General features: G+C 37.2%; 1 protein-coding gene across 6 annotated transcripts in view; it reads left to right on the top strand.

Moving 5' to 3' along the window:
• The window catches only part of PDSS2 (decaprenyl diphosphate synthase subunit 2), a 342888-nt gene that overhangs the window by 291119 nt on the left and 35505 nt on the right, over window positions 1–16264 (top strand). For 2 of the 6 annotated variants that reach the window (XM_051997481.1, XM_051997480.1), the window contains one exon: window positions 10413–15544. The exons of the other annotated variants lie outside the window; for them this stretch is intronic. In XM_051997481.1, the coding sequence (XP_051853441.1) occupies window positions 10413–10571 (159 nt within the window). In that variant the 3' untranslated portion in view covers window positions 10572–15544. Of the gene's footprint in view, window positions 1–10412; window positions 15545–16264 lie in introns of those variants that run through there. 6 annotated transcript variants of the gene reach the window in all.

The raw sequence follows: 16264 nt of genomic DNA, 5'->3' as shown, positions 1-16264 counted from the left end.
ACAAATATACTGCATAAGAAAAAAAAGATCAAAAAGGAAAAAAAATGAAAAAGAAAGCAAAATGCAAGTAAGCAACAATAAAAAAAAGTGAAAATACTATGTTATGATCCACATTTAGTTCTCACTGTCCTCTCTCTGGTTGAAAATGGCTCTCTTCATAAACAAGACCATTTGGACTGTGCTGAATCACCTCATTGAACAACATTCTTTCAAGTCTGTTATTCTGCTTTGAGTTATACCCTCATCTTCACTGCAAGAGTTCTAGAAAGGGTGTTCATTGTAACTCTTTCCCATCACCCACACCCTCCACAGTCTCTTATCCCCCTCATCCTGCTGAATAGTATTTTCCAAAACCAGTGTCACAAAAATCATCCGACTTTCAGAACCAAAAGGAAATCTCAAAGACAATCTCTAATCTAAGTGAGAGCTGAACACCACAGATCCCTTTTGCTACATCCTCACTAAGGTCAGTGAGGGGAGACCTACCTCTCTAAGCAACTTACCCCACATCTGAGCAGTCTTAACTGTTAGGGATTATTCCTTAGGTCAGGAAATTGCTTCTTTGTAACATTTGCCCACTACTCCTATTTTTGCCTTCTGAAGCTGAATAGAACTAGCCTAATTGATCTTCTAAAAGCAAATATCAATGGATATTTGCTGTCTTTCTACCACTAACACCAGTACCATCACTATCATCTCTCTTCCCTCCTCCCCAGTCTTTTCTTTAAGTTTCCAACCTAAACTTTCCTTCCTTATCAATAAATCAGTAAATCAACAAATCCATCGATTTTTTTCTTTAATATTTACTCCTGACCATCAGTACTTGACATTTCTCTCTTCGTTTCTATGATACCACTCTCTCCTAGGTCTCTTCTTTCTGACCATTCTTTCTTGCCTTCTTCACTTTTCTAAATATGGTTCTCTTCTCATATTTTGCCTTTGGCCCTTCTTCTCTTCCTTGGTAGTCCAATGGCTTCAATGATCACCTCTATATAAATGACCCCTCATCTTCCTGGCATCTATCCTTCCTAATTCTCTATCTAGTGATGGTGTCAACATCTTCCCAGTCATCTAGGATTCACTCATTTAATAAATGTGTATGAAGAACCTACTATATAAAGGGAATTGTTAGACACTGGGATTGCATAGAAACATGCTTAAATATGTTCATATCTATTATCTGTTATTGCATATTGAAATGTGTGTGTGTGTGATGTAAAAAATTAGATTTTGCAAATATTGTCAAAACAGGATGAAGGGAGGGATAAAATATCTTTAGATATTTGTAACCAATCACAATGTGAGCCGAAACAAGATTCAAGCTTTGCCTTTTTTGATGCACATCTGTAACCTCTAGATGTGTTGATATAACTTCCTGGTCATATCTCTAACTACATGGATTCAGGGCTCCTCCAACTTGGTAAATTTCTTTTTTTTTTTTTTCTGCTTTTTATGACTTTTAAAAAAAAATTTAATAGCTTTTTATTTACAAGTTATATGCATGGGTAATTTTACAGCATTGACAATTGCCAGCCTTTTGTTCCAATTTTTCCCCTCCTTCCCTCTACCCCCTCCCCAATATGGCAGGATGACCAATACATGTTAAATATATTAAAGTATAAATTAAATACAAAATAAGTATACATGTCCAAACCGTTATTTTGCTGTAGAAAAAGTATTGGACTCTGAAATATTGTACAATTAGCCTGTGGAGGAAATTTAAAAACACAAGTGGGCAAAAATATAGGGATTGGGAATTCGATGTAATGGTTCTTAGTCATCTCCCAGAGTTCTTTCACTGGATGTAGCTGGTTCAGTTCATTACTGCTCTATTGGAACTGATTTGGTTCATCTCATTGCTGAAGATCGCCAGGTCCATCAGAATTGATCATCATATAGTATTGTTGTTGAAGTGTATAATGATCTCCTGGTCCTGCTCATTTCACTCAGCATCAGTTCAGGCCTTTCTGAAATCCTCCTGGTGGTCATTTCTTACAGAACAATAATATTCCATAACGTTCATATACCACAATTTACCCAGCCATTCTCCAATTGATGGGCATCCATTCAGTTTCCAGTTTCTGGCCACTACAAACAGGGCTGCCACAAACATTCTTGTACATACAGGTCCCTTTCCCTTCTTTAGTATCTCTTTGGGGTATAAGCCCAGTAGAAACACTGCTGGATCAAAGGGTATGCACAGTTTGATAACTTTTTGAGCATAGTTCCAAATTGCTCTCCAGAATGGCTGGATGTGTTCACAATTCCACCAACAATGTATTAGTGTCTCTGTTTTCCCACATCCCCTCCAACATTCTGCATTATCAACTTGGTAAATTTCTAAAGATGGCACAAATGAAAACATCCCTCTCTACTAACTAGTCACATTTGGATATGAGAGTGTAATGTATAAAAGCTAAGTATAAATGTAATCTTGCTATATGTTAAGGCCATTTGAACCTTTTATTAAATTTATTAAAATTATTAAATTTCATTTTTAAAAAAATCAATGTGAGTCAAGAAACTGTCTAAACAACAAAGTTCCTGACAAAGGGGCCCATGCTGAAACTGACCCAAACTAGTTAGAGTCAATAACAAAGGATAAGCCTTTTGACATGGGGTATAGTGAATTAAGAGGATTGTAAATCCGACCAATTATAACTAGGATTGTAAATCTGATCACTTGTAACTAACAAATTAGGGGCAGCTAGGTGGCACAGTGGATAAAACACCAGCCCTGAAGTCAGGAGGACCTGAGTTCAAATGTGGTCTCAGACACTTAATACTTCCTAACTGCCACTTAACCCCAATTGCCTCAGAAAAAAAAAAAAAGAACAAAAACAAGAAAGTAGTGAAAGTAACTAACAAGTTGTAAATCCAATCAATCTGAACTTTGAAGGGAGGGATAAGGACCCAAACTAATAGTATAAAGCTTGCTCCCACTTCTGCATTTGGGGTATATCTCATCAGTTAGCACACCCACTTCTCATGAGAACCTATAAATAAGCTTACTGTAAGAATCTTACTTTGAAAGAGCATTGGTTGTAACACTGGACTAGCTTACAATTGGGGAAGTAGGGGGCAGTGGCAGCTCATTCTGGGCTTACTCCCCAACTTGTCCCATAGGATCTTTTGATAACATGTGTGTATAATCACAAATTTTATACCCTCAATTCTTTCCCCTACTTATTGACCTACCTTTATTCTATTAGTTCTTAATCTGCAATACTTCTGAGATCAATCCCACCTTTGTAAACCACTCTAATTCAGTTCCTGTAACATAATTTAGATTATTATAACTGCCAACTAGTCATTTTCCCTGAAAGTCTGTCTCTTCCTGTTACTATAAAATTATCTCTTCTACTCCACAACTTTTCCCATCACAGTTTCAGTATAACTAGGCTCAGCACAGGAAATTAAAAGGGAATTCTGAGGGACTTTTGCAGAAGTCATAGATGACACGAAAGTCTAGCAGATGATATAGAAAAAGTTTAGAAATTCAGAAATTCATAAAATATATGTATAGTATTATGTAATATCAACATATTCTGTCTTTTAATACCATAATCATTCAGACTTCTTCTCTAGTATGAAGGAAGGACCAAAAAATTTTATATGGATTTTCCAGATCACCAGGGTGCTTCACCTATAACTCCCATAGTGTGAAAGAAATAGCTGTATATATAATTTTCATAATGCACCATGATCACACCACTAAAAAAAACTTTGACTCCATTCCCTAAAGTTAAACTCCTAATCAAGGCATCTACCTTCCATTTGTGGGCCAGACAAACCAATCTTGCTGCAATAACAAGGTTCCCTAAGGGAGCCATGTGCCTCTATCTATCTATCAAACTACTACCATAATGTCAACTTCTAATTCCCTTTTGGACCCCAGTGAAGATAGCTCAGGACCTGAACCTAAAATGCTAATGTATAGCATGATCCCTTAGACTGCTAGCCACATTGTTAGCTCCAAGCCAACACTGAAAGAAATTATTTCAGTGAACATCAGATTCACCTTCCTCAACATTACCAATACCAAATGCTGACCAGCTCTTCCATAAGCCCAAGACCGTGAGAATGGCAATATCCTCCAGAGTACCTGTCTGGCTTCCAAGTTACCCAGGAAGCAAACCCCCTGCAGATGAAACAGCTTCCATTAGTTTTATAGCCAATATTCCTAAAGACTCAAAAGAGAATGTCTTTACCCCTAAAATTCTTGGCACTATCAAATGACTCAGCATTACAAACTGATATGATTTTATCAGTGGAAATGACATTGAAGAAGAGGCATTATCATCTGCTTTGTGGCTATAATCCTTAGTACCATGGGAAGTTTCCTTCTAACTTGAAGCTAAAACTTTCTAAATATGTTGTCTTCCCCATGATAATATGACAGGGCTTCTTAAACTTGTGTAGATACATACATACATATATAAAATAGATATGCAACACTTGCTCATAATAAAGCATAATTTCATGACACCCACATTCAGTTATGAGCTCCTTGACAGCAAAGGCTAACTTAATTTTTTCTGTTTGTATCCTTAGTACAGGGTGGGCAACTAGATGGTTCAGTGGATAAAGTGCCCCAGGCCTGGAGTCAGGAAGGCTCATCTTTCTGAATTCAAATCTGACCTCAGATACTTACTAGCCATGTGACCCTAGGCAAATCAGTTCACCCTGTTTGCCTCAGTTTCTTTATGTGTAAAATGATCTGGAGAGGGAAATGGCAAACCACCATGATATCTTTACCAAGAAAAACCCAAATGGGGTCATGAAGAATCGGGCATAACTGAAAATGATTAAACAATAAATGTAGCACAATGCAAATATTATACAAGGAAAAAACAAACACATTCCCTATACTTTTAAGAGCTTACATTTTAATGGGGGAGGGGAAACAAAACATAAAAAGGACTTCATAAATTTGCCAAATTTATGTAAGTCTCACATAACTTAATTAGCTCTGCCTCCTCAAATTTCTTCCTAATGCCTTGTCTTTATTTCTGTTCTATTCTTAACTCATTCTATCGTACAGCATAATTATTTGTGTATATCTTTCTCCCCAATTACACTGTAAATTTATTGAAGCTAAAATCTCTTCTAATTCTACTTTTGGTTCCCCCCTGCACCTAACAAATTACAGATGCTTAATATATGTTGAATATTGAATAATGAAGTTGATAATCCTGTGAGGCAGGGAGATAATCATTAAACTATAGTTACTTAGTTCATATGAAATACAAGCATAAATGTTTCCTTTCCCCTCACTCCTCAAACCTTTGCGATCTCTCTTCCAACCTGATCACTCAATTGTAACTGCTCTCTATAAAATGACCAATGATCTCTTAATTACTAAATCTAATAGCATCTCCAACTTCATCTTTCTGGATTCCTCTACACCATTTAGTACTGTTAGTCACCTCTTTTCCTCTAGAGTATTTTCCCCCCATGGGTTTTCATGACAGAGCCCTTCCTTGGATCAAATTGTTGTTCTTGTCCTCAAATTATGGACATATCCCAAAGATCTGTCTTGGCTTTCTTCTTTTTTTTTCTACATTCTTGGCAAGCCTCTCAGCTCCCATTACTTCATTTGAGCTCTGTGTCTCTCCTCCATCTCCAAAACTTATTATCTTCCCTCCACATTCTCATCATCCTGATTTCCCTATTTCTGTGAATCATTATCCTTCCAGTCATCTAAGCTTGGAAACTGGAAATTATTCCCAAGTATTCATTCTACCTTACCTCCACCTCTATATCCAGTCAGTCCCAAAGTTTTGCCAATTCTATCTCTCCAACAGCTTTCCCATATGCCCCTGTTCATATCGTCACCATGATAATTTAAGCTTTTGCCTCTGAACTATTAAAATAGCCTCCAAATTGTTCTCCTTAGGTTCCAGGCTCTTACCTTTCTAATCTGTATTCCATATTGCTACCAAAATTATATTCCTAGAGCACAGATTTAGTTTCCAGCTGAGAAAGCTTCCGTGGCTCCCACTTACCTCTAAGATAAAATGCAAACTGCTGCTTGGCATTTAAAATCCTTCATTTCTAGCCTCACATCTCCAACTGTCCACCCTTCTCTCCTCTCCCTTTATCCAATTATCATCTCTGTGCTGATGATTCTCAGATCACTTACCCAGTTCTACCTTCTCTCTTAACCTCCAGACTCACATCTTGAACTGGATGTCTTGAATACATTTTTTTTTCCTCAATGGTATTTTGTTTCCAATTACATGTAAAGATTTTTCTCCCTTTCTTCTCTCCTCTCTCCTCAAGACAGGAAGCACTCTGTTGTACATTATATATCTACAGTTATTTAAAATGTCTTTTCATATTTGTCATGTTGTAAAAAAAAAAATTCGAATTCAGAGGGAAAAATATCATGAGAAAGAAAAAGCAAACAAAATAAAAGAAAAAAAGATAAAAATAGTATCCTCATTCAATCTCCATTGTTCGCTCTCTGGATGTAGATGTCATTTTCCATCCCAAGTCTATTGGAGTTGTCTTGGATTATTGTGTATTGCTGAGAAGAGCTAAGTCTGTAATACTTGATCGTCACATAATATTACTGCTACAATATACAATGTTCTCTTGGTTCTGTTCACTTCACTCAGCATCACTTCATAATGCTTTTCTGAAATCAGCCTGCTCATCAAGACATTTTAAACTAATCCTGTCACAAAACTGAATTCTTCATATTTTCCTTCAAATCCTCCCCTTTTCTAAACTTGCTTTTATTATCAAGGACAAGATCATCCTTCCAGGACTTTCTAGGACCCAGACTAATAATATAGGTGCATTCCTCAATTCCTCACTCTCTGCCATTCCCCATATTCAATCTGTTGCCAGGGCTCATTGATTTTACTTTTATAACTTGTCTTACATATGACCATCTCTCTCCTCTGGCACTAACACCCTTATACAGGTCTTCATGTCTAGACTATTGCAGTAACCTTAATAACTTAAAGTCTTATTACAGGTAAACAGAGTAGAAAGGAGGGAAGGGGTCAGGTTATGGAGGTCTGTGAATGGCAGATAATTTTATATATGATCCTAGATATGAGAGGAAGTTTATTGGGTGGTGGTAGTGGTTTAATCTTATGTCTGGAAAGGGAAGAGATTCTGTAGGGAGATCAACTTTATTAAACTATTAAGATTAATAAGACTTTAATATTGACACAATGCCTCCATCTCTTGGGTGTAGACCTTTTCACTGGCTGTCCCTCCCTCCTAATCTCCACCTCTGGCTTCCCTAGTCCCCTTCCTCTCTCTCTTTTTTTTTTTTTTTTAATTTTTATTTAATAATTACTTTATATTGACAGAATCCATGCCAGGGTAATTTTTTTACAACATTATCCCTTGCACTCGTTTCTGTTCCGATTTTTCCCCTCCCTCCCTCCACCCCCTCCCCTAAATGGCAAGCAGTTCTATATATGTTGGATATGTTGCAGTACATCCTAGATTCAATATATGTTTGCAGAACCGAACAGTTCTCTTGTTGCACAGGGAGAATTGGATTCAAAAGGTATAAATAACCCGGGAAGAAAAACAAAAATGCAGATAGTTCACATTCGTTTCCCAGTGTTCTTTCTTTGGGTGTAGCTGCTTCTGTCCATCATTTATCAATTGAAACTCAGTTAGGTCTCTTTGTCAAAGAAATCCACTTCCATCAAAATATGTCCTCATACAATATTGTTGTCGAAGTGTATAATGATCTCCTGGTTCTGCTCATTTCACTTAGCATCAGTTCATGTAAGTCTCGCCAGTCCTCTCTGTATTCATCCTGCTGGTCATTTCTTACAGAACAATAATATTCCATAACATTCATATACCACAATTTACCCAGCCATTCTCCAATTGATGGGTATCCATTCATTTTCCAGTTTCTAGCCACTACAAACAGGGCTGCTACAAACATTTTGGCACATATAGGTCCCTTTCCCTTCTTTAGTATTTCTTTGGGATATAAGCCCAGTAGAAACACTGCTGGATCAAAGGGTATGCAGAATTTGATAACTTTTTGGGCATAATTCCAGATTGCTCTCCAGAATGGTTGGATTCGTTCACAACTCCACCAACAATGCATCAGTGTCCTCGTTTTCCCGCATCCCCTCCAACATTCATCATTATTTTTTCCTGTCATCTTAGCCAATCTGACAGGTGTGTAGTGATATCTCAGAGTTGTCTTAATTTGCATTTCTCTGATCAATAGTGATTTGGAACACTCTTTCATGTGAGTGGTAATAGTTTCAATTTCATCATCTGAGAATTGTCTGTTCTTATCCTTTGACCATTTATCAATTGGAGAATGGCTTGATTTCTTATAAATTTGAGTCAGTTCTCTATATATTTTGGAAATGAGGCCTTTATCAGAACCTTTAACTGTGAAGATGTTTTCCCAGTTTGTTGCTTCCCTTCTAATCTTGTTTGCATTAGTTTTGTTTGTACAAAGGCTTTTTAATTTGATATAATCAAAATTTTCTATTTTGTGATCATTAATGGTCTCTAGTTCATCTTTGGTCACAAATTTCTTTCTCCTCCACAAGTCTGAGAGATAAACTATCCTATGTTCCTCTAATTTATTTATAATCTCGTTCTTTATGCCTAGGTCATGGACCCATTTTGATCTTATCTTGGTATATGGTGTTAAGTGTGGGTCCATGCTCTTCCTCTCTTTTAATTATTTCTGTTTATCTTGTCTATAACTTGTTTGCATATTGTTTGGATGTCTCTCTCATTAGCCTAAGAGCTCCTTGAGAAAAGGGACTGTTTTTTGCCTTTCTTTATATCTCCAGCACTTAACACTGTGCCTGGTACATGATAAGTAGTTAATCAATGTTTATTAACTGGACTGACTTCAAGATCTGGCTCTTAGGTCCAGCCTGCTTTTCCAGGCTATGGGACATCATTGCTACCTTCCAGCCAAACTAGTTTTTCTCTTTTACCATTCACAACATTCTAATTCCTATCTCAGGACCTTTGCTTCCCTCATCACCTGGAGCACAGATTCCATCTCCAGCGAGAAAGCTTCAGTGGCTCCCACTTACTTCTAAGATAAAATGCACACTGCTTTTGGCCTTTAGAGCCCTTCATTTCTAGCTTCACATCTTCAACTGCCCATCCCTCTTCTCATCTCAGGCTATATAATGTCATTTGATGATCTCATCATCTCCATTATCTCTATGCTAATGATTCTCAGATATTTACCCAGCCCTATCTTGTAGACTCACTTTTCTAAATACTTGGGAGACAATTCACTCCTTATCTTTCTACCTGGTGGAATTCATAGCTTCCTTCAGGATTCAACTTTAACACTTCCTCCTGCACTGGCCCTTCCACTCCAGTAAATTATTTTGTGCTTATGTCTCTTTATTCATGTTGCTCCTCCACTCCCAGTAGAATATGAGTTCTTTCAATATAGGGATAGTTTCTTTTTTGTCTTTATTCCAACACCTATCATAGTGCCTGGAACATAATAGGTACTTAATAAATACTTATGGAATGAGTGGAAGACTAATCATCAAGAGTTACTCAAAATTGAAACCCCAGACATGTGCTTATTTATGTTTTAACGTAGGACAGAATGGCCATTTCTGAAAGTTTCCCCCAGGATTTGGAATTTCAATTTCTTCAATGATAAGGAATTTTGTTTGTTTGTTGGGAGGAGGGGGTTACATACTGTACTGTTGCTTCATAATAGTAGTAGCAGTCTAGTACATTTTACTTCTCAGTTATGAATCACCTTACATACATTATCTCATTTAATTCTAAGCCCTTGAGGTAGGTAAAGCTAGTTATTATTCCCATTTAATTGATTTGGAGCAGATCAGATGACTTATTCAAGGTCATACAGCTACTCTGCGACAAATCAGCTCTTCTGACTCATTTCACCACTTATTCTGCTACCTTACATCAGACAAAGTTAAATCTTAGAGTATTTGAGTTACAGCATTTGGATGCAACACTCTGTATCTGTTTTAAAATTTCATTTGGATGAGTGTACCAACATATGGTGTAAAAGAAAATAAGTGATTAACTACTATGTCAGTGAAGCATTCTGCCCATAAAAATACCAGGCTGCTGAATGCAAAATGCCAGATATTTAAATGCCCTCCACCTGCATTACATTCATCCTCTAGAGTGGAACATTTCAGTTACAGAGAGGTGGTATAATTACTGTGATTGGAGCTTATTGTGCTATTGGGGTGGGAGGACATGGGGCTCCAGCAACCTTAAGGTCCCTAGTCCTTTGGACCATTTGTCAATGTTACCTTCTTTACCTGAAAAGAAGGTAAGAGAAATATTGAATCCATAATCCATTTCCACCCCTTAGATGTTTATAATTGTGGTGCTTACTGGGTATCTTCAAAACTGATTTTTATTATGCATATGTTTCCTAACAGTTGCAAGAAGCAATCCTGGCTGGCAAAGGTGTGACTTCAGCTATTGACCTATGTCGTTACCATGGAAACAAGGCCCTGGAAGCCCTGGAGTGCTTTCCTCCCTCTGAGGCCAGATCTGCTTTAGAAAACATTGTGTACGCTGTCACCAGGTTTCCTTGACACAGAATTTAAAAAGAGACTATTGTTCATCGGCTGAAAATAACAGGGAAGATGGGGGGAGAGGTCTCCACTGTGAACCATCTAAATGTGTCAATGGTTTAATTTTTTTTTCATTTACCACATAACCGAATGAGCTTCGCCTTCTTTTTGGAGCTGCTACAAACAAAATTAGGAGAAGAAGGAGGAAAAAAAAGGTCAAACAGTTTTCACTTGGCATGCCAGAAGCACACTTGAGGCAGCTCTAGCAGAAATAATTAATGAGCTTCGCTCCTGTGACCTCAGCAAATGGACAGGAAATAAGTCCGTATTGATTGGACCGAGCTAGGGATGGCGCCAGGGTGATGGCCTGTGGTTTCCCTGTGCTAAAAAGGACAGAGGGGGGCAGGCAGGCAGCTGCAGGTGTCGAGAGCAACCCTTTCTGAGCAGGCCAGAATAGAAGTGTGTGTGAAGTCAAGAATTAATATACCAATTTGTCATTGTGAAGGGAAGTCCAATGAATTAAGAAGGAAAGCCCTTTCTCTGTCTCTTTCCAATTATGTCTCCTCTTGGTTTTATGTATTTAAATATGAAAATACCTTGTGCCTCATGTTTTTAATATTTGCTAAATGTACTGAGAAAATATGTCATGTGTCATAGGTAGGAAATTTTTAAGTGCTATCTGATATTCACTTGGTTCTTATGAAAGAAAGAATTCTCTTCCTCTCTCTCTCTTTTTTCCTCCCTCTCTTCTCCTTCTTCCCTTACCCTCTCTTTCTTTCTCTCCCCTTCCCTTACTCCCTCCCCTTCTTTGTCTCTGTCTCCCTGTCTCTTTCTCCTGAAGATTAAATTTTTAACCACCATTTCAAACCAAACTTTTTCTCCTTGATCAAAGTCATCTTCTCTTACACTGATGCATTCTTTTTCCTTGATTGGTAATAGTATTGTCTTTCAAATGAAATGTATAAATTTGTAATACTTGGGATTGAGGGATACTCTTCTATTTGTACAAATTTTCCGTGGCTTAATCGTACAACCAAGGAGTTTGTTGGGGGGATTTTGTTTAACCTCGCTATGTCGAATTTGAAATCTTGAACCACAGACATCCAATTACAGAAAGAATATAAGGAATATCACAACCCAGCAACTTGACACTGTCTCTGTTTTGTTCATAAGAGATGATTTTTGTGGTTTGCATGCATGCAATATGAGAACATCGTTGACAAGAAGGCTGAGTTTACATAAACGATCTAGATTGAGACTCAGCTACCTTTCTTCCTTATGTGGTGTAATTACAGCCCAATCTGGAGACAGCTAACACAGCAAACAGATTTCATTACATCCTTCCCTCCAACTCCAAGTAGAGTTATTTCTGTTAAATTCTTCACCCCTCAAAAAAAGTCATAGAGCTTCTTTGTCAGGGACCAAATGGGTGACATACATCTCAATAAAAGATATAAAATTATACATGTTAAATCATTGTGTTGTTAAAAAATATTTAAAATGTACTTGAAACATCATTGTAATTGTTCAGTTTTATGCAAGTATGGTTTGAATGTTATAGAGATGTCGATTAGTAGACCATTTTATTTTTCTGTTTAAATTACTTTTCTCACTGATGTTGGTTTAATTAGTAACTGTAGTTAAGATGTATTCCATCCCGCTTTTTCTTTAATCATTAACTTCTGCAAAAGCTATCCTAATGCTTTGTCTTCCTCAGATGGGAGCTTAAATGTTCTTTAACTCCTATTAAGAAAATGAATAGTGATGTTTACATTTTTATAGAGTAAAAACTTCCTCTCTTCTAGTGCCTAAATAAAAAATAAAATAAGAAATTTGAAAAGGAGATTTTTAGTCACATAGGTAGGTACTAACCACTGTGCATACTATGTTGAATTTAGAGCCAAAAGACCTAGGTATAAATTCTGCCACTTATTATCCATATAACTTTTTATTGGATAAATCATTTAATCTCTTTGGGCCCAAGTTTCCTCATCTGTAAAAATTAAGGGATTGAAAGATGCCTTTAAATCTTTGATCCCATATGTTTCTTTACAAACTCCTATATCTCTTCTTCCATAGCCAGAATCACAGGCTTTTTTGCTGCTTACACATATTTCCTGCCTTATCTATTTCAAACATCATAGGAGAAAGGACTCTTCTTCAAGACTGAGTGATCTTGAGATAGGATTGGGAGAATACTTTGAAAACAAAGTGTCTGAAGTAGTATGTGTTAGAAAGGTTGGAAGTAGTATGATCAGAAAGAACAAGGGAATAAATTGTAGGCCAAGAGTCAGAGGAAAGGCAGATTAGCATGGATCCCTTTAAGTTACATTAATGCTTGGCTGGGCAGATCAGAAAATACCATGAGCACATCTAATGTGTGCTAAGCACAATCCTGGATTCCCCTTTTTTTGCTTTTCTTTCTATGCCCTGTTCTTTTTCCATCAGCCTTCCTGTTTCCCTTTCTGCCTCCCTTTCTGAGTTTTCTTCCCAGCTCCTTTTTGCCTCCTTCCCAGCAGTCCTCATCCTGCCTCCTGTATCTTAGTATCTTTTTTCCTTTGCCTTCCTCAACCCTCATGTACAAGGTGCCCTTATCCTGCCTTCTGTTTGCCTACCATTTTTCAAACTACAGTTTTCTGTATACTCATGAGCTCTCTTCCAGTGTTTCTGTGGTCCAGAAGTATATCTCTCTCTCACCTTTACCCCTTACCTTAAATTTCGATATCTTTGATTGTTACAAGGGAAACAAGTTGTTCAAGACTAATTTATGCTAAGGTATGAATAAGAAATGGCTACTGCCCTCTGTGAAGAATGATTTGTTGACCCAAATGAATCTCTAGAGGATTTTCAGACTAAAATGTGAAGAATTCTTAAATGAAAACCATTTAGTTTACTCTCCTTTTCATAATGCCAAGAAGAAGCTTTGTGGCCCCTAAAATTACTAAATCTCTTAGAAAGAAGTTGGCCTTTTCTCTCTTTTGGGGTCTTTCGCCAACTTTCTATCTGTACTTGAAATCCAAGCTGCTTCTACTGATCTTTGCCCTTCAATGAAGTTTGCCAGTTTCTATACAAGAAGAAAGATCTGTCCCAGAAACACAAGATTTGAGAGCTGAATGAGACTATAGAGACCATCTTGTCCAGTCCATACACACAACTACCACATACCCTTCACTCTTCTGCATGAAAATTTCCAAAGAGGAATCTCTTTCTTGAAATAACTTATTCCACTTTTGGACATTTCAATGTTAGGAAGTTTTTCCTGATAATTATCAAGTCTAAATTGGCCTATTTGCAATTTCTACCCACTACTACATTGAGTAGTATCCAGTACTACTGATTCCATACTCTGGAATCAAATCTTATCACTCCCCCACATTATAGCCCTTCAAATATTTAAAGACAATTATCTTGTACCTTGTGAATCTTCTCTAAACATGGCTGTGTTTTTTCATCCTTATATGTCATAGATTCAAGGCCCTTCATTGGTCTAATTGCCATCCTGTGGACATTAGTGTTCTTCTTAAACAGTAGTATCATAACTAAACAAAATACTATAGATGAAATCTAAAGCAATACAGTGGGACTATCTTACCTACCATTTTCCTGGAAGATGGGACAGCTAGATGGCACAGTGGATAGAGCACTAGGCTTAGAATCAGGAAAATTCATCTTGGGGACTACAAATCCAGCCTCCTAACACTTACTTAACCATGTTGCCTCAGTTTCTCATCTATAAAATGAACTGGAGAAGGAAATGACAAACCACTCCAGTATCTCTGTCAAGAAAACTCCAAAATGGAGTCATGGAGAATCAGACGCAACTTTAAATGGCTAAATGACAAAAAATTCCTGAAAAGTTTATCTCTCAATACAGCACCAAATCACATTAACTTTTTTCACTGCCCCCTAACACAGTTGACTCACTGAACTTACAGTGCTTCCTTCCAAACCCACCAGATCTTTTTCAGAGCATTTTTTAGTTTATCCATGCCTTCTTTCATCTTTTACTTGTGTAGCTGATTTTTTTATACCTAAGTACAAGACTTTTACCTTTGTTTAGTTTAATTTTATCTTATTAGGTTTACCAGAAAGCTCCCATCTAGTTCTGCCATCCAATGTGTTAGTAGTTTTGTGTCCTCTGCAAATAGTCATACTCTCTATGACTTCATCCAAATATTAAACAGCACAGGACCAAGGACAGATCCCTGAATTACTTCACCTGGAGATCTGCTATATTGATACTGAATTCTTAACGACTATTTTTTTTTTTTTTGAGTAGGTAAAATAGGAGATTCTTTGCCTTGATTGCTACCTAGCTTTAATTACTGAATGGGTATGGCTTTAGTCAAACTGAGACCTGTTGAAAATTTTAATTTTAATTTAATTTAATTTTAAAAGGCTGAGATCTCCCACTGCATTCAGTGCCATTTCCAGTCATCTTGATCTATATCTGGCCACTGGACCCCCTGGAGGGGAAAGTGAGGCAGGTGACCTTGCACAACCCTCCCTTAAATCCAAATCACTTGCATGTCTCGGCATCATGTCTCTGATGTCATGGTCCTCTTGGAGAAAAGGACGAACTACAATTTTTAAGTACCTGTCTTTGCTATCTTGGCTCTTGGGAGGTGGATGCAATTGTCACCAGGAAGCTGACACCACACACCCCAGGTATGTACCACTATGTGCTGAAAAAGAAAGAGCCCTGGGCTCCCCTAACCAGTTTTCAGAGGAATCAGGGCAGAATCCTCACTCATCCTGCTTTTCCTACCCCTATCCCTGAAGTTGACCCTCAAAATTCTTGGTTTGATTGTTTGAAACGTAGTAATTAGTAAATGACTTATTAAGAGTCATTTGGGTGAATGGTTTACCATCTGTTCCTAATTATTATACAGCACAAAATTATGCATTTCATTAAATATGTGTCTGATTAACTTTGTTGTAAATGTTATTTGATTACAACACTATGCTCTATTAAAGTACACTCTGTCTTCATAGTTTGTTGCTCATGTACCATGGTCATTCAGTTATCACTTTAAAACAACTAGAAGGAACATGGGTCAGCTAAGTGGTCCAGTGGATAGAGTGCTAGGCCTGGCATCAGGAGGACCCAAGTTCAAATTCAGCTGTGCAGCCCTAGGCAAATCATGTAGTTCTATTTGCCTCAGTTTCTGCATCTGGAAAACGAACTGTAGAAGGAAATAGCAAACCACTCTAGTGTCTTTGCCAAGAGGTCAGATCTGAACACAACTAAAAATGACTGAACAACAACCAGGAAGGAACACAGCTTACTAAGTTCTTACTGTTTAGGATTTTGGCTTCTTTGGTATAAACCTGTCTCTAAGGTCTAAAGGCGTTTGATAGACGATGATAAAGGATACAGTGTTGTACTTGAAGCTAGTAAACCTTGAGTTTAAATCCTGTCTCTGATATTTACAAATTATGTGATTCTTAACAAATCCTTTAATCCCTTTGACCTTCAGGTTCTACATCTGTGAAATGGAAGGAAATAATACATGTCCAGCCTAACTTATAAAGATGTAAGATTTAAATGAAATAATGCATGTAAAATGTCCCTCAAACTTCAAAAGACACTACAAATAACAGTTATTAATTCTGTGCATTATTTACATAGATAGATTATCCTATGTAAAAAAGACAATTACTTTTGGTTTAAAATGCACCAAAAAGAATGGTTAAACATGTTCTCAGAGAAA

The sequence above is a fragment of the Antechinus flavipes genome, chromosome 4 (assembly GCF_016432865.1).
Source record: "Antechinus flavipes isolate AdamAnt ecotype Samford, QLD, Australia chromosome 4, AdamAnt_v2, whole genome shotgun sequence".
Taxonomy (NCBI): Eukaryota; Metazoa; Chordata; class Mammalia; order Dasyuromorphia; family Dasyuridae; genus Antechinus; species Antechinus flavipes.
This window is presented reverse-complemented; position numbering and strand designations above follow the sequence as displayed.